The sequence below is a fragment of the Rhopalosiphum maidis genome, chromosome 2 (genome assembly GCF_003676215.2).
Source record: "Rhopalosiphum maidis isolate BTI-1 chromosome 2, ASM367621v3, whole genome shotgun sequence".
NCBI lineage: Eukaryota > Metazoa > Arthropoda > Insecta > Hemiptera > Aphididae > Rhopalosiphum > Rhopalosiphum maidis.
The window spans coordinates 41,413,825-41,438,177 of NC_040878.1; the positions used below are offsets into that span (position 1 = coordinate 41,413,825).

At 29.8% G+C, this 24,353-nt stretch overlaps 2 protein-coding genes across 2 annotated transcripts; both read left to right on the forward strand.

Moving 5' to 3' along the window:
• The first annotated feature begins 6,078 nt into the window (after nt 1-6,078).
• LOC113552472 lies at nt 6,079-12,229 on the forward strand. The gene is made up of 4 exons (XM_026955349.1): nt 6,079-6,153; nt 8,297-8,615; nt 8,704-12,126; nt 12,201-12,229. The coding sequence occupies exons 1-4, from the start codon at nt 6,079-6,081 to the stop codon at nt 12,227-12,229; spliced, it is 3,846 nt and encodes a 1,281-aa protein (XP_026811150.1).
• A 6,974-nt stretch (nt 12,230-19,203) lies between these two features.
• On the forward strand, nt 19,204-21,635 carry LOC113551945 (RNA-binding protein squid-like). Its single transcript, XM_026954540.1, has 3 exons — nt 19,204-19,470; nt 19,649-19,936; nt 20,225-21,635. The coding sequence occupies exons 2-3, from the start codon at nt 19,655-19,657 to the stop codon at nt 20,798-20,800; spliced, it is 858 nt and encodes a 285-aa protein (XP_026810341.1). The 5' UTR covers nt 19,204-19,470; nt 19,649-19,654; the 3' UTR covers nt 20,801-21,635.
• The last annotated feature ends 2,718 nt before the right edge of the window (nt 21,636-24,353 follow it).

Below are 24,353 nucleotides of genomic sequence, written 5' to 3' on the forward strand. Positions count from 1 at the left end.
TTATAAATATGTATAAATTTGTAATATATGTTTAGTATTTTATAGGTTTATAATCAATTTATTTTTATAAATGTACGTTTAATAATGAGATGTATGCGAAATGTGTGCTTGTTTTCTGTTATGGTTAATAACAGCATTGACATCATAATTCAAAAAATTGTTTGCGACCCATTAAAGATTGACGACGGGTCGTCAGTGAGCCGCAACCCACACTTTGAGAAACGCGAGATTATAGTATTATACCTACAAAATATGTTATTTTTTTTCAAAAGTATTGTTTTACGGGACTTTGTTCTTATTGTGCTATCTAAAAATAAGTTTTTCTTAACTGGTTCACTTATGGCTGGGTATCATTGAGGAATGCGCAGAATAACTGATTTTAGTCGGTTTGCGGCGCGTTCTCTCGCTGGACATATTATAGGTACTAAGACCTAGGCCCTAAGCCACTAAACAAAATACACATAACTATTCATATTTCATACTACATATAGACCATAGTCACATGTAGAATACCTATACGAGGAGTATATACTATATAATATAATATATAGACATTAGACATAGACTAAAATAATATAGTCACAACCATTAGGCAATAACAAAAAAAAAAAAAAAAAATGATGGCGATTGTTAAGATTTATTAATTTATGGACCTCAGGTATGGGAGAAGAGCCAAGAGGACCGGGGTATAGTCATTCAGCAAAAAGCCTTCAGAACAGCATACTCGGATGTATACCAGAGCCGTTGAGTCTAAGACACTTGCATGACTCTCTACTCACACTTTTGTACATTTTATAAAAATAACTCGTGTTCATTAAAAAAACAAACTATTTTCAATTACACTGTTGATTGAACAATCGTTTCGAATCCATGACTTGAAAAGTCGGAAAATAAGCCCGCTACACCATATTCTATTACAAAATCAACGATTATACATTGTATTGCAACAATAATTAAGTAATAGGTGGTATTGCCGGTGTTAGTATATACAGGTTATATTATACAATTAACCTAGTGTATTAAGTCATGTTGCACTATGTTAGTGCATATATTTCAACTGTGTATAGGTTTGATTACTTCATTATATATAGTTATATCATGATATTTATATACATATATAGGTGGACAATAGCCATAGACACTAAAATAGAAAAAACGTGTGAAACAACAATAATCCGCTTTGTAGATTTTTGTAGAATTATATTATTCTATTATAATATTAATTACAATCGTTGCATCATACAAAATGTAAAGGAGTTACTAATTTACTATATATTATATTTATACACAGGTACCCATAATCAAATAAAAATTGAACTATGATACTGTAAGCATGCAGTAACTAAATATCGATTAAGTGTAAAATAACTTATTAATTTATTATCGTTGTAACTTATTATTAATAGATAGGTATAAAAATACAACGACCGATAATAATTACACGTATACATCGAATATTATATATTTATATGATGCAAAACACCACATAAAATATATTTAACTATACCAATAAGTAGGTTATATATATATATTAAAATGTTCATAGGAAACTTAATAAAATATTTAATTAAAATATACACCTAGGTATATAGCATATGTTTTATGCAATGTACTTATTATAATAATTAATAATTGTCAAAACTTGCACAAACACAAATGTTCTCAACAAAATCAATAGATACTTACTATTACATCATGTGATTTAACTTTTAGTTATCAACAATTCGTTGAAGGTTAAACCAGCCGGGTTGCACCTATGGGCATATGATAATTGATAGTATCTACAAACAATATACGTATTTCATAGTTTCTATAATAATACACACTCGTATAGATAGTTAAGTGTTATTTATATAGTATATAACACACATTAAAACTGTAGGGTGACCAAATTAAAAATTGGGAATATGGGACAAAAAAAGTATTAGGGATGGTGCTGTTTTTATAATAAACAACAATGCATTAACCATTTATAAATATTTTTACTAAAACAATTATTAAACCGTAAACAAAATAAAACCTAGTAACCCCTAGTAACTAGAAACTACTCTTGGTAATATTTGTTTTTAATTTTTTAATGATTAAAATAACGGTTATTTGAATTTTGCCAATACGACATAATACGGCAGGGGTGGCCAAACGGTCGATCGCAGACAATTTCAAAGTCGATCATGTTATAATTTATTTTTAAGACCACGCGCACGAAAATTAATCGATGTTGTAATAAACAAATTGTTGATAAGTTTTATCTGCATAATTTTCTTTGGAAGTCGATCCTAACGATCCTTTAAAGTTTATCCACCTCTGTATACTGGATGTATTATTTAAATATGGAACATTTAAACTTCCGAAAGCATTCGTCGAGACAACGGGTTTTTGGTTTTTTCAAATACGGAACTTACCCGTTTAATGCGGGACGTTTGCACTGTTTGCAGGACACACTATGTGCCAGGCCGCGTATTTACGAACTTAGAATGGATTAAAATTTCAATTCGTATTGTGATCTGTGTACAGTCTATACCAGCTGAAAATTTAAATGATTGGATTATGTATTACTTAGAATTTATACATTTTTAATTTATAAGGTTAATGCAACCGGTGATAGAAAATGTGTTAATTGTCTATAGTATCGACTTCTAACAGATCAATTAGTATTATATTATTATTAATTTAAATTAGGTACATACAAATTACAAAGTTCTCATATTTGTTACAATGTTGTTAATACTTTTGAACTCTAACACCAACATCTCCAGAATTTTTATAGTGAAATGATTTTAAAACAAAATAATAAATTACAAGTAGGGCTAGGGACTTTATGCCCTAAAAAATCTTAAAATATGCATGCATTTATGCCCTAAAGAACCACTAAATATACTATTAAAATATGCATTAAAAATCAAATAAATATCATAGTATTGAATAAAATCTCTTCATTTTAATATCTAGAATCTAGATAATATTTACAAAATTAGCAGTTATAAATTGTTTATTATTCAGAATTCAAAAAACGGCCAATTCAACATATGATGTATGACAAATCAAGACGATTTTCGGATAAACTTTTTATTTTTTAGATATCACAAAATATCTGTAAAAACATTTTAACGAACTTTTAAGTATCGTAAAATGTGACTTGGAAATAGAACAAAATATCAAAGGTGATACAATAGCAACATAGAAGAAAGGTTATCGATTACTCTAAAGTAAGTACTATTTTTTTTTTATTCGAATAGTTTCATACTTGATTATTTTTTTTATTTTTAATAAAAATAAAAAATCCAATACTTAAATGCAATACATTAATTGATATTATACAAATGATACCTATCATATTAAACAAAATAATATTAATATTTATTAAAATAAATAAAGCTAATGACTTAATAGTGAGGTGGCTTGCAATTATTATTAGTCGAGGATTTCTTTCTCAGGAGTCTGTATTATAGGCTATAGACTATTGTCGTTAGTTGTAGACAATCCGACAATGTTACTTGTTAGGATAGTTGATGGATGTCACTTGATTGAGCTGGTTGAAGGGTAGACAATACGGCGAAGTTGATTCGGCGGGACGTTTCCTGCCATATTTCTGTACGATCTACATCACCGGTTCTTAACCTTTTGTAGAACACGGACCCCCCATGAAAGATTTTTAGAAATCGCAGACCCCCTACCAATTTTTGTCGAATACTTTTTTTTTTACAAAACATCTGATGTTATCATAATAACCAAAATTATAATAATTATTTTATATTACAAATTATAGAAGTGGACATAACATAACATACACATTTATAAGTTATAACTATTTTTATTAAACTTAATTTTCATAAAACCGTAATATAAATTATTTTATTTTTAATATTCTTAAAGCTGCCGTGGACCTCCAACATGAGAATCGTGGACGACGGACCCACCGGGGGCCGCAGATCACAGGTTAAGAACCGCTGATCTACATCATGTATTGCCTTCATTCTCGGTAATAATGATAAAAGAGTAAATGTATCGTTATCACCATCTCCATACTGGGCTTTAACCAAAACTTTTAAAAATTGCTGTTAGAACGAAGAAAGTAAATTCGCATTTTTTCTTTTTATTATTTTTTTATTTTTTTTTTGTTCCAGAGATCGATGTAGGCGATGGCGTGTTCATTGATGTATCTATGTATTATTTAATCATAAGAAAAATCATTGTTTGAAGCTGCAATCCCAGTGTCTGGTGAAACTACTGATGTATTGTCATCTTCCATAGTATTTTTAAATGAAAACAGTGGACTATTACCTGATGTTTGAAGTTTGAAATTAAAAAACGTAAGTAAGTGGATTGGGTGGTATCGAGTGGTGGGTTACTGTAATAGATGTGTTAGATTAGTATTCTTGATATGTCATTGCGTCAAATGAGACAGTCGACGACATAATTAACAATGATATACTGTGAAACCTCTGAATAGCGGACACTCTCGGTCACCGAAATGTTGACTGCTATTCGGAGATGTCCGCTATTCAGATGGAGTAAATTTTTGAAATATATAAAGGTAAATGTTTTAAAGGATAAATATGCACTATTTTAAATTTAATTAGAGTGTTTTAACAATTGACAAATCAGTCAAATAAACTATTAACGAAAAATACGTTAAAATCTAATATATATATTTAATATATAATATCAATACAACACCCAGTTTACCTTTTAAAGAAATAAAAAAAAGCCGCTAAATAAGTGTCAAGTGTAATAGCGAACTCGATTTCCTCCACCATGTTGAAGTTGTCTGGATCTAGGTTAGACAATTTCCAGGAATACTTTCGATCATAGTCATAGACTCATAGACATAAAAATTAATAATATTATGTCTATAGTTTTGATACACAATAATTTAATTTTGGTTTATTTTTACTATACCAATATAAGTATGGTGAGCAGATAAAAAAAAATAAAAAAAAGTACATTTTAAAACTTAGCTCCTTCTCTGTCGTAATTGCCCAATGCGTATACTATTCTACCCGTTTTATCCATAGGTCATCTTCTTCTATAAAAATTGTTTTTGTTTTTCATCTGATTACTCTATTTATTTTATTATTATTTGAAATTATTTGAAATTATAATGTCAACTTATTTAGTGTGTGTCTTTATGATGAAAATACTTTGATATTGAAGAATTTAAAGTAAATTTAAACCAAAGTATAAATTTATGTAAATGACTACGTAAATTTATAAGTACTAATTTTAAATAGTGTTGAAAAAAATAGCATCAGTATTGGCCATATGAATTGCTAAATGCAGAAAGGGGACAAATCAAAGAGATTGAAAATTCAAAGTGTTCAAATAGCTAAAAAATAAAATATTTAGAAAATGAATTCATATGTTGAATATAATGGTAACATAAATATTTTGTTAAAATTTCAAGTATTACGCGTGGTTATTCGTTTTTGAATTATAAAAAAATATATCGATTTTATCAAACACTGATTTTACGTAAAGATTTCCGTTAATCCTGATTTATTTTTATTAAATAAGCGTCCACTATTCGGAGGTTTTTACATTGAAAAGTAATTAAGATGTCCCTGACACCAAGAAATCGTTTGCTATTGAGAGGTGTCCGTTGGGGATAAATTTTACTGTAGTATTGTTATATCGAGTACGGAGTTAGACGCATTCAGTCTAGTGGTCTCTCGACTATATAACATACGTATTATATTTTTCTAGATGAAAATAAAAATTAATTCTGTAACCGACAAATAATTTTTTTTATTATTATTTTTATAAACGTTCATCTATATTATATTATATGGCTGAAATAAAAATAATCAATTTTCATGAACTATTAGCAACATTATTTAGATTATAAACAATTTGTCTAGTAGGATTCATTAGTGAATTGTTATTTATTGACAAAAGTCGTGTTGTTTTTGTATAATATACAAAAAAGGTTATTGGAAATAAAATAATTATTTTTCTTTTTTTTTCGATTAAAAGTTACTTATATTACTCTAAAAAGTAAACTTTTTAAAATCAATTTATTTGATTTTCAATATTAAGTGCACAGACTGTACTTAACGTTTCATTGGAAGATTAAGAAGAATGCATAGAATGGATGGACTAAGAACATCTGAAGAATTAGAATTGACGAACGCAGTAGACAAATTAGCAGAAAAGGTAGATGAATTGCATGCACAAGCACAAGCTTAATCACCGTTAACATATTGCAGACACTACTAATAATATGTGCATAATAGAGTACATTAATATTTACATTTACCTTAGGCCGGGGCTATACACTGCGTATTCCACCGCGTATATATTGTATTCTTGTACAATATTTAAAAAATTATGGTATAAACGCGACATTTTCCGTCACCAGCATATCCCATTTTAATTTAAAACAATGTAAAATTAGGAGTAGACGTTTTTATTATTACGGTGTTCGTCCACTAAAACGCAAGCCGACCGGCATTTTCATCCGCGGCGTATATATCCGTCGTGTATAACTATACTCCAATATAAGACAATGAATCTTGAATTCGACGGAAAACGCCGTGGATATGCCGTGTATTAGCCACGGCGTAATGGAAAAGTTAGATACTCATGAACCTTTTAGATTTTGAGCAAAGAAAAGAGTATTTGTTTTACAATAATCTGTACTTTTTTTAAAAATACTGTTTGTATTTGATTCGTAAATAATAAATATTTTAATAAGATACTACGGTTATTTGCTTGTAACATTAAAGGATTAAAATAAATCATTGTGGCTTATTAATTAGTAAATATCGTATATTATAGTTATCCGAGTTATCGTATTTTCTATTTTTTTTATCCATTACCATTATCAAAAAAATATTGAATACTCTAAGTGAGTGGTTTTCAACTTGGGGGTCACGAATGATAGGTTTGGGGGTTGCGGTCGCCAAAAATAATAGACAATATGATTTTTTCATATTAAAATAAAGTTTATAAAGGTATATATTGTAAATTTATAATTTGTAAGTAAAATTTATATTATATAGTGTATATTTACTTTCAACTAGGTTTTTTCACAAAATTGTCTTGATTTTTTTCTGCATTTGTTAATAACATTAAATTGTTTTATTATTTTATTCAAGTTTATTTACAATTTTGATTGATAGCCACTCAACATTTTTGTGGGTACTAATTAAAATAATAAATATAATAATAAATAAATAAACAGCACCGAGTCGTGAAAGAAATCATATTGGTATCATAACAAGTGTCTTGAATCACAACAAATTTGGAAAAACGATTAAGGATCTATTAATAGGTATAATAATAATTATTCATCGCTAAGAGCTATATTGCAATAAATATATTAGTTGTTTAAAGTTCTAACGTCATATTAATACATTAACAATATAATATATTATATAATACTGTTACCTATTTAAATAGTTTAAATTTTAAAAGTTTTACTAATTCATAACTTTACAAGTAAAGTGATTTCGTACCACAAAATTTTGGTTCCCCATAAAACTGGCACCAGGTGCAGTTGTAGCCATTGCCCAACCCCACCCTTAATGCGATCCTGACTATTTGATATCTTTATTTATATTATTAAAACGTGATGCGATTTCTTTGGGCAGCTATATTTGGAGTTCTACTAACCGATATTTTAATATTTATGATTTTTTTTTCAAACGCAAGTACTCAGTGAGCAAATGAGCATCTAATGGAGAAAAGTCCCAAAATGTATCAATTAAATAGTTTTTAGAAATATTTAGTTTTCTGTGTAGCGATGTGCGTTAATATTGCAGTGCGCACGCCGTAGGCAAACATCTTTACAACCACATTGTTTCTACGACTACTGTAGTATAGCTTGTCGTATGCACCGATTACTCGAAATACACACTAAATATTTAATAATACTTTATTTAACACGCGGTGTACAGTGATAATCGATAAATACGATCATCACCACTGACCCCGGTCCTGGAGTTTACATCCTTCTTATATATTAATAACATTATATTTTTTATGTTTTAACCTAGTTATCTTATTGACTAAACATAAATTATATTATGGGTTTCTTACCCTAACTACAATATGTTTTATTAAACTGTTATATGTTACATAATTGTTATTTTAACCTTCTTGCATGTTTTGTTTAACTTATTTGAAATAGTTGTGCAATTTTACTTATTACCTATACTTATATAAATACTAAAACCAGCCTCAATTATTATCATCATAATAAATTGAAAATATAGTATACTAAATAATTTTGTTAATAAAAGCCATTTGACGTTAATCATACATAAATACATAAATATACAAAAATATTGCTTAGACACCACCTAAGGATGGAATGTCAGAAGTGCTTACGGACAAAAAAGCTGATGACGCAGTACCAGAACAGAATAAAAATATATCGACGAACAGAGTTCAATGGCGATACACAATCAACATAAATCCTTGGGCTAAGGAATTTACCCCTATTAGTCAGAGTAATTCCACTTTGGACGACGATAGCAATCGATTGATTAGGAGTGATTACGAACGACAAACATTCAAGCTAAATCCGATAGCTGAGGATTTTTCATGTACAATTCAACCCATCAATTTGAACAAAAATCTTTTATCTAAAAAGATCTACAATCCCAAAATTAGTAAATATATTTCAAAACATTATATACCTAAAAATAATATAAAATATTTATACTACTTCATAATTAAATAAAATTTTAAATGTAATAGACGAGTTGCCGTTGTACGAGTCTGTTGCTTGTCAGAGTAACTCTAATTTTGATGACGATAGTAATCAATTGATAAAGAGTGATAACGAACGACCAGGATTTAAGTTAAATCCGATGGCTGGGGAGTACATCCCACTTTGTCAGATCAATTCTACATTAGAAGAAGATATCAATGAATTAAGAAGTATTAACGAACGTCCAACAATTAACCTAAATCCGATGACCAAGGAGTTCATCCCAATTCGTCAGATCAACTCTACATTAGAAGAAGATATCAATGAATTAGTAAGGATTGATAACGAACGACCAACATTTAAGCTAAATCCGATGATCAAGGAGTTCATCCCAATTCGTAAGATCAACTCTACATTAGCAGAAGAAATCAATGAATTAAGAAGTATTAATGAACGTCCAACATTTAAGCTAAATCCGATAACTGGGGAGTACATCCCGCTTTGTCAGATCAATTCTACATTAGAAGAAGAAATCAATGAATTAAGAAGTATTAACGAACGTCCAACAATTAACCTAAATCCGATGGCTGGGGAGTATATCCCGCTTTGTCAGCGTAATTCTACTTTTGATGACGATAGTAATCTATTGACAAGGAGTGATAACGAACGACTAACATTTAAGCTAAATCCGATGATCGAGGAGTTCATACCAATTCGTAAGATCATCTCTACATTAGAAGAAGAAATCAATGAATTAATAAGGAGTGATAACGAACAACTAACAATTAACCTAAATCCGATGGCTGGGGAGTACATTCCGCTTTGTCAGATCAATTCTACATTAGAAGAAGATACCAATGAATTAAGAAGTATTAACGAACGTCCAACAATTAACCTAAATCCGATGGCTGGGGAGTATATCCCACTTTGTCAGCGTAACTCTACTTTTAATGACGATAGTAATCTATTGACAAGGAGTGATAACGAACGACTAACATTTAAGCTAAATCCGATGACCAAGGAGTTCATCCTACTTTGTCAGAGTAACTCTACATTTGATGACGATAGTAATCTATTGATAAGGAGTGATAATGAACGACCAGCATTTAAGCTAAATCCGATGGCTGGGGAGTTCATCCCGCTTTGTCAAATCAACTCTACAGTAGAAGAAGATATCAATGAATCAATAAGACGTATTAACGAACGAACTGAACATAAGCTCAACCCAATGACTGAGGACTTTACCCCACTTTGTCAGAGTAACTCTACATTTGATGTCGATAGTAATCTATTGATAAAGAGTAATAACGAACGACCAGCATTTAAGCTAAATCCGAAGGCTGAGGAGTACATCCCGCTTTGTCAGATCAATTCTACATTAGAAGAAGATATCAATGAAGTAAGAAGTATTAACGAACGTCCAACAATTAACCTAAATCCGATGGCTGGGGAGTATATCCCGCTTTGTCAGCGTAACTCTACTTTTAATGACGATAGTAATCTATTGACAAGGAGTGATAACGAACGACAAACATTTAAGCTAAATCCGATGATCAAGGAGTTCATACCAATTCGTAAGATCATCTCTACATTAGAAGAAGAAATCAATGAATTAATAAGGAGTGATAACGAACGACCAGCATTTAAGCTAAATCCGATGGCTGGGGAGTACATTCCGCTTTATCAGATCAATTCTACATTAGAAGAAGATATCAATGAAGTAAGAAGTATTAACGAACGTCCAACATTTAAGCTAAATCCGATGGCTGGGGAGTACATCCCGCTTTATCAGATCAATTCTACATTAGAAGAAGATATCAATGAATTAGTAAGGATTGGTAACGAACGTCCAACATTTAAGCTAAATCCGATGGCTGGGGAGTACATCCCGCTTTGTCAGATCAATTCTACATTAGAAGAAGATATCAATGAATTAAGAAGTATTAACGAACGTCCAACAATTAACCTAAATCCGATGGCTAGGGAGTATATCCCGCTTTGTCAGAGTAACTCTACATTTGATGACGATAGTAATCTATTGATAAGGACTGATAATGAACGACTAACATTTAAACTAAATCCGATGACCAAGGAGTTCGTCCCACTTTGTCAGAGTAACTCTACATTTGATGACGATAGTAATCTATTGATAAGGACTGATAATGAACGACCAGCATTTAAGCTAAATCCGATGGCTGGGGAGTTCATCCCGCTTTGTCAGATCAACTCTACAGTAGAAGAAGATATCAATGAATTAGTAAGGATTGATAACGAACGACTAACAATTAACCTAAATCCGATGGCTGAGGAGTACATCCCGCTTTGTCAGATCAATTCTACATTAGAAGAAGATATCAATGAAGTAAGAAGTATTAACGAACGTCCAATATTTAAGCTAAATCCGATGGCTGGGGAGTACATCCCGCTTTATCAGATCAATTCTACATTAGAAGAAGATATCAATGAATTAAGAAGTATTAACGAACGTCCAACAATTAACCTAAATCCGATGGCTGGGGAGTATATCCCGCTTTGTCAGCGTAACTCTACTTTTAATGACGATAGTAATCTATTGACAAGGAGTGATAACGAACGACTAACATTTAAACTAAATCCGATGACCAAGGAGTTCATCCCAATTCGTCAGATCACCTCTACATTAGAAGAAGATATCAATGAATTAGTAAGGATTGGTAACGAACGTCCAACATTTAAGCTAAATCCGATGGCTGGGGAGTACATCCCGCTTTGTCAGATCAATTCTACATTAGAAGAAGATATCAATGAATTAAGAAGTATTAACGAACGTCCAACAATTAACCTAAATCCGATGGCTAGGGAGTATATCCCGCTTTGTCAGAGTAACTCTACATTTGATGACCATAGTAATCTATTGATAAGGAGTGATAATGAACGACCAGCATTTAAGCTAAATCCGATGGCTGGGGAGTTCATCCCGCTTTGTCAAATCAACTCTACAGTAGAAGAAGATATCAATGAATTAATAAGACGTATTAACGAACGAACTGAACATAATCTCAACCCAATGACTGAGTTCTTTACCCCACTTTGTCAGAGTAACTCTACATTTGATGTCGATAGTAATCTATTGATAAACAGTAATAACGAACGACCAGCATTTAAGCTAAATCCGATGGCTGGGGAGTACATCCCGCTTTGTCAGATCAATTCTACATTAGAAGAAGATATCAATGAATTAAGAAGTATTAACGAACGTCCAACAATTAACCTAAATCCGATGACCAAGGAGTTCATCCCAATTCGTCAGATCAACTCTACATTAGAAGAAGAAATCAATGAATTAATAAAGAGTGATAACGAACGAACAACATTTAAGCTAAATCCGATGGCTGGGGAATTTACCCCACTTAGTCAGCGTAACTCTACTTTTGATGACGATAGAAATCAATTGATGAAGAGTGATAACGAGATCCCCAATACGGAAATTGGTAACTTTATTTTGAATAATATTTATATTGTTTGTTGTAAAAAAAAATTTTTGATTGTTATAGATGTAATGCAGTTGAACACTTCATTCCTGGTGCAGCATAACCCTTTGTGGTTAGATTTTATTTCGTTAACTGTTTTACTCGTGCTATTTAATACGTGTCAGTTCTTTAATCGTTTCGTTATCCTGGGTTCGAATTTAAAAATTGTTGTTTTTTTAATAGTTCTCTTTTTCCTTATCATTTTTTGGATTTGAACATACATTTTCCAAAAAATTCCCCATTGTTTATGGAATAATAAGTTTTTAATTATTCCCAATATTAATTAATCATTTAGACATAGCCGATTTTTCCGGTTTTTGTTAACAGTTCTTTAAATATATAACATTAAACAATTTTTGAATCAATCATTGTCTCTGATTTTTTTCGTTGACATTGTAAAAGCTTTTATTATTATATGTTTATATTATACTCAACTCAATAATTATTGGTGATACTTAAAACTCACCCAAAAGTACATTATAGAGCTACGCTTATAATTTGTTCGTGACTGCTGTTACTATGATGTACTATGCGTTAAATGTGTTTACTTTGTCATGTCACCCTACTCTTTATGAAATGTGCTGTTTTTGATATGAGCTTCACTTCCAATTTTTAAGGTTGGCATGTTCAAACAAGTTTAAACGTTTTAATAATTTTCAATTATCCATTTTTAATGCATCACCCTTCCCCCTAATATCTCTTATCCTATTGTACTACTTTACTCTTATATACTCTGTCCAGCAAGAGAACGCGCCGCAGATCGACTAAAATCAGTTTTTCTGCGCATTCCCCTATGAAGCTATAAACGAACCAGTTTTGAAAGCATGGTGACACGGGGGTAGCGCAGAATCGGTACGTTCTCTAGCTGGACAGACTATAGTTGATCTTGATATATCGCGATATTCTGCTCAATAAATAAGAAAATGGATACTAAGGATTATAACAATTGGAGGTATTTTCCTGCTGAATGTGGCGTATAAAATATTATCCAATTGTATCATATTTATATCATGATTAAACAGAAGGGCAGACCAAAAAATCAGAAATAATCAAGGTAGCTTTATGATAGAAAAGTCTAATATCTACCAAATAATCAAATATTTATACTCATTCCTAATTCAAATACAATTTTAAATATTAAAGACGAGTCACAGTTGTACGAGTCAGTTTCTCACCAGAAAATCCAAAAAATAATGAAATAGTTAGGGAAGTCCCAACTATAATTCAAACATATAAGTGCTATGTTGCGCTCGGATTGCTCCTACGAGGACGGCTCGGCGGTCGTGTGCTGCGACTTGCGAGGTGTTGAAAATATAAAGGTTACCTTGCACCGGTTGGTATCACAATAACATAAACAATTTATAGCGCCATGCGCTCACTGTTATAATAAATAATCCATAGTTTGGCATATACAATAAATACTAATAAATAACCACGTGACCAAAAAACAAATATAAAACACATGTGAATGCGGCAGGCGTGCGTAAACAAGTTCTGCAGTTCGCACGGGCCGAACACAGGAGAGAAAAGGCAAAGAGCAACCGGTCAGTTGTGTCGGCTGCGGCCTGTGACCACGATTAAAGTTAGTATAGATCTTAAATCGTGGCTGCAACGGAGCGGCGGCGTTGACAACTTCGCGAGCTTTCGTCTTACAGTCGCACCACCTTAGGGGACTAGCTGACCCGATGGAAGGGAACGTATCCTCGTTCGAACATATTATTAATATGGATTTGTAAAGATACGAGTATTATAGTTCCGATAATTATCAAAAGAACTAAAAGAGCAATTATATTTTACTCTGATTCATCTGGTATTTCTGTATGAAGAAAAAAACATGACCACTATGAAAACTAGACATGAATAAATGTTTAATAATTGAAAGGAAAACCCTTGGTCCTGTTAAGTGTAGTATCAGTGGAAAATGGTGAAAGAGGAAAAATGCAAAGCTCAAGTTATAGTTCCAGAGTATAATCATAACCGATGCGATAAAATAGCGAAGACTCCAGTGAGCAGAGTATGCCTGGAGGAGCCAAAACGATTCGATAAATATATGAAAGAAGAAATTCAAGACTTGCTATTGTACTATCACAAAAAAGAGGGCAAAATTATAAGTTGAAGAATTAAAATATAATAATTAACTACTTTGTTATAACGAATAGATAACTTGCGACGAGATAAAAGTTATCAAGTACACATGGATTAGGCCTACCGGGGAAACCATGAAAAAAAAAACGCGCCATGCTTCTACCTCAATGGTGGTGTGGAAAAGAACGCATTTTTATTATTTTTTATATAGGTACTCGTAATTTTGAATTGTAACTATAAAATTCTTATGCTGTAAAAACAGTTAAGTTAACATAAAAAATGTAATTTTGTAGATCATTTTTTCCTTTATAATTTTTGTTGAGAAATTTTTTTATAAAGTCGTTTTTTATAAGTCTGTATTTTGTAGGCTTTATAATGCAAAAACATTAACTTTTACGTGAATATATCGTAAGCTCTTTTTTTGTAGATAACTAGCTACCCTCTATAATTTGTTTATTATTTTTTATCGTACGACCATTAAAAAGTGATTTATTCAAAAAAGGTTAGGTACAAAATTGCTAAAAAATCTACCACAATTTTGGAAAATCTGAGTGTTTTTAATTTCCTCGAAATCTATATGACAGACAGAGAAATAAACACACATTGAATAATCGATACTTTCATCGATCTATTCGGAAACTAAAAATTCCAATTGCCTCTATAATAAGCTTAAAAAGTGTCATTATATTAATATATAATAATATTACCTATGTATAGAAAATTATCGTGTAACCACTATAACCATTTAGTTTTGGTAAAAGTTTAAAGTTTTTTTATGATTATTCGTTTTCGAGTTACATTTTTTTGAAAACTATATTAATGTAAAAATTCTTATTTTTCTTTAATTTTTTGCCAATTATTTTAAAAAATGCTGGTAATATCTTAATCTCTCCAAGTACGCAGTACAGCAGAATGTTCTGTAAAATCGTAAAAACCAGAAAATTTATATCTTTAATTTTTTAAAGTACATGGGCTGCCTTATATTTAAAATATACAAATTATTTATCTTTTTCAAATTCCCTTTCGATTTTATACGGAGGACATAAATTTTGGTTTTTATACATTAATTGATAAATACTCATTGCCGAAAAAATTGTGCCCCGAAATCCTATAAAACCCATAGATACTATGAAATTTTTATGATTGACCCAACTCACTTTCCCTTTCCTTATATTTAGTAAGCTAATTTTTTTTTACCATACGTTAATTAAATTAAATTTTTTTTTTTCATGTGAACATGTTTGCACTTTATATAATTATTGAATACAATTTTAGTATAAGTTCTTAAGTATAAACATAAGTTAAAGTGCACTTTTTTTAAAATATTATATGTAGTCGATGTAGACGTTGACGATCTTGTACGACTAGGGGCGTATACAAGGCAGTTTTTTCAGGTCATATATGTCCGGGGCCCGGGCCTAAGTCGAAACATATATCAATATATAATATTAATATTATTATGATAACAAAATAAAATATATTAAACAATACGGTTACAATATTATTTGATGCCAAAACCATGTTTTCATGTATAATTAGACAAATTTTTCGATAGATAATCAGTCCTAACCCTAAAAAAGGGGGGCCAGAAAGTTTTCCCTGTGCCCAGAAAAGCTGAATACGGCACTATGTACGACTGTTACGTAGGTAGGTACTCAAAATGTTTAAATTGTTGTCTTTTTGACGTTTGGATGTGTTTTAGGAGGTATGTTTAGCTCGATTTGCGTTGAAATTAATTTATATTGACTCAAGTTTGTATATCATATATTATAATAAACACATTTTTATAGTCGTTTTTACTGATTTCACATTAGTTCACTTCTTATTGTTTCTTGTCGACCATTATGCTGATAACTTACTGAAAACTTTGAAATTATCACGGACTAAGATTAGCACCTAACCGATTTTATCTCACCGATAAGAGTTTTCGTTGCCGTGTTGTAGTGAATATTATTAAACTAAAATTTTATTATTTTTTCGAAATTCCGAAAATAAAAACGTCGGTTAGTGCTGGTCTACGTCTAAAATATTTTGTAATTTTTTAATTTAATTGTAAAGGACATTTTTTTGTCATTTGTATGCCATGTTTTGAGTAATTTGTAAGCTTTGATAAATGTACATAGAATTTTATAGTAAAATAAAGTACAATTTAAAAAAAATATATTTTTATAATTTTAAACAAATATTTGTAATTTTTTAGGTCATTTTTTAAGGACATTTTTTGTCATCTTTATGTCATATTAGCAATTTTCTTAGGTCATTTTTTAATGTTTTTAAGGCCATCAACTTCCGAGCCCTAATTATTATACATTTAATATGTAACTATTGTGACTACATCATTACTTGGCAAATGTATGCACAATCATGTGGTTTGAATTAGGTATGTTATTTAAAAAAAATACGCTTAAATTATTTAACACATATCGGGTATATTATAGCATACCAAATTAATAAATTAATTTATTCAAATTTATATAAATATATAAATAATATAATACAATACTATAATGTTTTATTTTTTTTAACTTAACACACTTTAAGTTGCAAACCTTAAACATGTATTTTACTATGATATTGCTATAATTTATTTTGTTTATAATATACAGTTTTAAAAATCATGTAATAGTATTTATTGTGTCATAATAATTCATAACATCATTATTATATTTATATTGTTTTATCCTTATTAGTTGAACATATCTTTAATTTCAGGTGGTTCTCGACAGCTCAAGAGTTTATCAAAAGCACTATATTGTGTATATACAATATATACACTTCTACAGAGAATATTTTATAATACTAATATTATATAAGAGTTTATAGGTGTGTTGATTAGGTAAAGAAGATACATAGGTACCTATAACTGCCTACATAGGTATACTTTGATCACAAATATGTACAATAAACATTATTACTTATTAGTATATAATTGTACATAACTGTGACCATAAAATATAGTATGTACTATGTAGGTACCTACTACCAGTACTACCTATAATTTAGGTTAGGTCCTATATTGCCATATTAACTTGAGTACTTAAGAATATATTATATATGATATATCTAAATATTATATTATAATTTATTATTATTTTATTTATACACTCGTATTTCGTTAAGCACATAAATCATATTCTTCGATCACATGACTGATGAATTGTATTAGATAGATAGGTAGATAGTTTTTTATTTTTAATAATAAGCAATAATAATGTATACAACCATTATAATTATTTGATTATTTTGTATGTAACTATACGCTTGGCTAAAGTTTGTCTAATTATATGGTTTAGTTTATGTAATTTAAACAATTACTTTTAAATTATTTAACATAACAACCAAATAAAAAACAAAATATAAATAATATCATATTATTATTATTTATATTTTATTAACTGAGCATGATATAAATTGCAAATGATAACAATGTATTTTATATTATTGACGCTGTAATAATAATAAATATTGCTTATATTTTTTTCTCTAACCAAAATTCCCTAATTCAGCTTATTAAAAACAATAACTAGGAATTTTAATTTTTATTATAATTTTTAATGTTTTCACAAAATTCATACATAATGAAATAAAATGTATATAATATCTGTTGGCAAAATGTCGTTCAGTCCCTATTTTTGTAAAGACATGGATATGTCAATGTCTCTATTATGTAACATGAATAGCTAAAAGTTACAATACCACTAGACTGGATTCTAAAGTTGTATTTTTTAATACGTTTTGAGTCTTCTCGTTCTCAACGTCGAAGAGCTGCGTTCCGCTGAAGCGGTGGATACTGGTATTATAACTAGTGTTTTTAGTAATTCATACATATTTGGGTAATGGGTACACTAAATTATCACAGACACTTAAGACTATAATAGCAGTGGTGGGCCTTAAGTTGTCTTCAATATTCTTCCATTTAACTGATTTATCCGACCACCGTATAATCGGACGCCGCCGTCATAGCTTTTCAGAGATAATAAAGTCTACTTATCGGAAATATTTTTAGCTCATACGGGTTTGTATAATATTATTATGCGGCGAATGAGGCACAACAGACACGTGTATTTCAGTAATCGATTCTAGGTAAAATAAATCGAAATTACGATAATGCAGCAGTACCGCACGTCAAAATTAAGCACTATTTACTGTGCTCTAACTACTCAAAAGTATGATTGTTACGATCAAAATAGACACATTACAAGAATACCTACTTGCAAGTTGTTACTAATAATTATATTTAACTTCTACAATTTATATATTATGATAGAACATAATAAGCAGACTTAATAAATATTTCCTAGATTTCCGGTGGGGGGGGGGGGCTGAAGCACCCCATAAATACAACCTTGACTTGCGTAGTGTGTACTGTTTACCTACAATATTTCACTTGATCCTCGTACATTGTCCGCAATCTAATATAATCAAATTTCCTACATGGGCGACGGCTTAGTTGCGTGTGAATCGATTTTCACTGGTGATATGTGAATAAAAGACAATCAAACGACATTAGACTAACTTATTTTACGTTCAAAAAAAGAGACGGGATTGGTACATTTAATCCGCCGTCGATTAGGTGACTGGTGAGGTTAACTGTTGACACTCAAACTCGGCATTCGATTTCAACCTATTTTACATACAAAAGGACCGACGGAATGATGTATCCAATTCGCTGAATGCTTGAAGACACCAGGTTCGAATTATACCAGCCCTTTTTATATTTATAAAATAATATAAATTATAAATTGACAATTGGCTAAAGTGAACAAAAATATCACTTCTTAGTTCTTGTTCTTACTGTCTTGTTATTTATTTATTTTATTTTTATCTTATTCAAGGCGATACCGGTTTGCCGCCAAACGTGACACAGACTGTCCGACCAGTTGGTAGCACTATAGCCAGTTCCCTCCATTTTGTTTTATTTACTTGCTCTCTTTTTCTCCCGTTGGCAACCAACAGACAACAAACCCGGTTAGAGTGAGAGATAAATGGCGTTTACCGTCCGCGTCTTTCAGTGTCAATGTTTGTGCGTTTGATGTGTAAATAATAATAAAATCGTTACAATATTTACCCGTTGCGAGAAAAAACTTTGAATACATACGCACGTCCGCAAATAGTCTTGATCACGTTGCCGTTTCCGATCGTCGATAGTAGCTACAACAGCGGCCGCCGTACAAACTTTCACACGCGGACCGCGGCTACAGCCGACACTTTAGCAAACTGGTGAGCATATAAAATCGTATTAATTTTGAAACTACGTGTATCCCAGTGTTAGACAACATTTGGTCGGAAATTGTGTGCCACCTAAATTATATAACTAAAGCCCCTTCCCCAAACGCATTCCGTTCTCCGTTGTTTGTGGCCAATCCTTATAAATCTATTCTATTCTTGTATGTTACAGGAAGACATGGCGCAACAACCTAATGCCAATGGCCGGTCCAATGGACCTGGCCGAGATGATGATAAGAAACTGTTTGTTGGCGGCCTAGGCAGAACCATTAGCGAAAAAGAATTAAGGGAGTATTTCACACAGTATGGTGAGATAGAAAACATCAACATCAAGACCGACCCGTTTTCCGGACAATCCAGAGGGTTTGCGTTTGTACAGTTTGTGAACGCCAAGACTGTGGACGATTTATTGGCTGCTGGGGATCACTTTATCGCAAACAAAAAAGTTGATCCCAAGAGGGTGAGTTGCTTCTCTTTATCTATATTGCTTGATTGATGTACATTGATATTACACAATATGTCATTAATCAAATATACACAATAATTTGCTATATTTCTTTTCTAAGTCATAAAATCCTACCACATTATATGTTACACTTAGGTATTATACTTATTTTTATTTATTTTTTAGCTTTTACACTAAAAAAATAAATCATTATTTCTGTACATAGCATTTATGTTTAAGATCCTATGTGTTAATAGATATTGATTTAATTATTATAATTTTTATTATATGCTATTATTACAGGTAACTAAAAAAGTTAACCCACTGCGTTGTAAAATTTTTGTTGGAGGCTTAACTTCTGAAATGACTGAACAAGATGTACGGAATTATTTTGTTCAATTTGGTCAAATATCCGAGTATCAACAACCTTTTGATAAAATGAAAAACCAAAAGAAGGGTTTTTGTTTCATAACGTTTGAAGATTCTGAAGTTGTTAATCAAGTATTGAAGAATCCCAAACAAGTTATTAATGGTAAAGAAGTAGATGTAAAAAAAGTCAAGTTCAATCCTGAAACAATGACTGCTCCTGGAACCAGGACTGGTCCAGTAGGTGGTGCTAGACCTCCTGCTACTTTTGGCTTGAGACCAGCATATCCTGGTTACATGGCACCGGCAGCTGCTTCGCCTTATGGTACTGCTGCAGATTATGGTTATGCAGCTAATGCTTATGATGCATATGGTGCCTATGGTGGATATGATTACTCCGCAATTGGCTATGGAGGAGGAAGTGGTGGTGGTGGTGGTGGTGGTTATCCAGCACAAGCCTATGGAGGTGGCAAGTATCGAGAAGCAACATATCCACGACATGCGCCTTACTGAATTAAAAAGGCAAGTATAACGTTTGACGAATAATCCTGGCGGACACATTAAGACTGTGTTATTATTCAATTTTCACCGCATTTCTGTATGATATTAAATACGTACTACCATAAAAACATAACTCAAAATTATTTGTTATATTATACAAAAGTTTGTTATTATTTATAACAAAATTATAAGCCTAATTGAACAGGTTAAATATTAAGGTCTAATTATGATGTAAATAAATATTTATAAATTTTTTTGTATATCATTTTAGTAACCTACTATTAGATACTTGAGGTTAGTGACTATAAAAGTAACTTCAATTTAAACCTTTATCAAAATGGCATCCTTGACATCTGTAACTTTTGAGTTTCCTCAATATGTTGAATATTTGTATTTTGTTGTTGAATAATTTTGTATAAAGTCACTGTATTTCTGGCTTCTACTTAGTTCATTCTGGCTTTGTGAATATTAATCTACTATAATAGATCTAAAATTGTATGGTCATATATTAATTATTTCCATGTTTGTGTTGAGTATTAATTGCTTAACATACAAAAATTATATTTTAATAGTCAATTATTTTGTTTTTTTTTTTTTTTTTTGTATAATATATATATACAGAAATATGTATATTCCAAAAATTGGAATTTTTCTTCTTGTGTTATTACATCTTTAGTATTATATTTTGAAGACTTGTTTCTATAAAATATGTCTAAAAAATTACAAGGGTTATAATATAATAATTTAATCTGGTCATCTGGATATGTCAGTTAATTAGGTTGTATTAGAATTAAGTTTAATTTAAATTCTTTTCTTACAATATTCACGTTTAATTAATTTTTGTGTGCTTTTTCATTAATAATAAAATATAAAAATCCTAAATGAAAATAATTACATAATGAACATTTTTTTTTATCTGTCATGTTACAATTATTTGTCAAACTTTTTTCCGTTTGTAAATAATGTATTGTAAATTATTTTTTTATTTTTTTAAACCTATTTTTACTTAAGGTTATTCGTTTTTCTAATAACTGAAACATTATTGAGTTATTTAATTGTTTCATTAAATATCAATAATTAACACTATTATTGATTGACTTATTATATATCTAGCTTATAATTTTTAAGTATCAAAATGTGAACACTACATGATTATTACCTACATTGTACATTAATTTATTTGTACAACAGTATTTCATTTTTTCAATTATAAGTGAAAAACAATTTGAACTGTCTTATTGTTTTTAATTTATAATCTTGTGAAATTGTGGTTGATTAAATACAAAAATGTATTGATAATTGTTAATAGATATTAGAAATCAAATCAAATAATTTACTAGTTTAACTATTTAAAAAAAAATTATGTATATATTTTATATTTATAGGAAAAAATTATTATTGTGATACAATTAAATGTACCTCAGTATTATACATTATACATATGTTCCTAAATTTAATTTTTACAATTTAGATATATTTATCAAATTTATTATGGTCAAAACAAATTTTAATGTAATAGCTATGCAACAAAATCTTTCAAAAATAGAATACCTTAAAAGATAAATTGAAACTAAACTAGGGTTTTTAGTATGGTGATGACATTCGATTCAATCCCTTCTCTTTCACTCTTTGATATACTCCTGTGTATAGAAATGATTTCAACAAATGTCATTTACTCTTTAAAAGTAGAAATATCATTAAGTTGCTGATGTGTGTGTGAATATATTGCATAGTATACAAGAGTGAAAATTGTTTTATTGAGACAGGTATGTGTTCTAATCATCGGATTACAGATAAAAAACGATTACGTATTATAATATGTTCAGGCTTGTGTACAAATATATCTGTATTTTGTCTGATATAATTAGCATTTTATGTATAAGGTTAAGCAGTAATAAAATATTATGTTCAGTTTCATTCCTCGGTGAAATATGCTAAATTTGGCCTTAAGTTAATTTCTTTTTAATTATTACCCAAAATCCTTAAAATACACTGAGATTTGACATTTTATTCATTCTCAATTTTTAAAGGTATAAAATTTAATTATTCAAATTATGGAATTTTATTGTCAACTATTTAGCAAGTTCAGCTAAATATAATAATTAAAATAAACCTAAACATATTTAAAAAGCTATAAACTTTATGTCTAATGTGAAAACTAAAAAGTTGATGTGAAAACAATTACTGTACTTTTCAAACTTATAATCAAATTAACCACCTTCCTATATGAAGTTGACCATTAAAGTCTAATTAAGTGAGGCATCAATTAATACAATAATATCTATGCTCATAAATTCATAACAAACAAGCCGTTGACAATTATTGTGAATAAGTAAGCTTAACATGTTCAACTTATGAGAAGTTATATATTTTATTTAAACATAATTATTAAATTGTTGGTTTAAGTTATTCCGACTTTCTATTTTTAATAATAAAAAAAAGGAATCAAAATCCAAGCACTGTCAACTTTAACAAACATTTTATTAAAAATCGTGTTACAATATATGATTTGCCTAATAATTAACCCCAGAAAAATAACCCTATATGAAATTTTGTAAGATTTTAAACGATAATAATTGTATAATATTCAAAACTAAAATGTATATTTTAATTAATTAATGAGAATAAGTGAATTATGAGCATTTTCAAATATTTAATATTTTTCATACTCATAACTAACCTAGAAATTAAAATATCCTAAAAAACCAACGAGAGAACACAGATGTTCTTACTTAAAAATTTGATAATAGGTCAAATTCACTCTAATGTCAAAACTAAAAGCACACTATATTGTGGGTACGATGTCCTCTTAAGATATGGTATCTTAATATCTATAAGTCCTATATTTATATTTTTAAAATATGGACTTCCTAATCTTTCTATGTTACTTAGTAAATTAGTTTGAAATATCAATAATATATATATAAATAAAAAAAAATTCACGATAAATGTGTAATATAATTTCAATTGTGGTTATTGTTTCGAGGACTAAATTTCCGCGGTTCCCCAATATATATAATTTATAAAGGAAAATATAGGACTGTGTGACTTTCTTACTAACTTATCAAGATTGCTTTCTATGCTTATATTTTAATTTTGAATATAAGATTTTTGTAATAAACAGAAAAAAAGTGCATACCAAGACTCATATATTGATAAAACTACAAGTAATCATTATAAGAAGATATTAATGATGAAAAGTCACCAATATCACGGTAACTCACTGCTATTTAAATTTCTTAAAATATATGAAAACTTAATATTAAGCTATAATTTTAAACAATTATATATAAAAACATAAATTAATTACTCAATAGGACTGTTTTAGTGAATATTATATGGTATTTTCCAACTATTGAACAATACCGGTATAGTAGGTAAGTTATGTACTTGAGTGTGTAAAAATTATATCTTTAAGAAGAAAAGGCTTAGTATATGTATGTTGTTACAGCAATAAGATTCAAAGTACATATTTATTTAATATTAACCGTTGTTGATTTTTCCTACATAAAGTATATATTTATAAAACTTTATATTTATTTAGTACATACATTTGAGGATACCT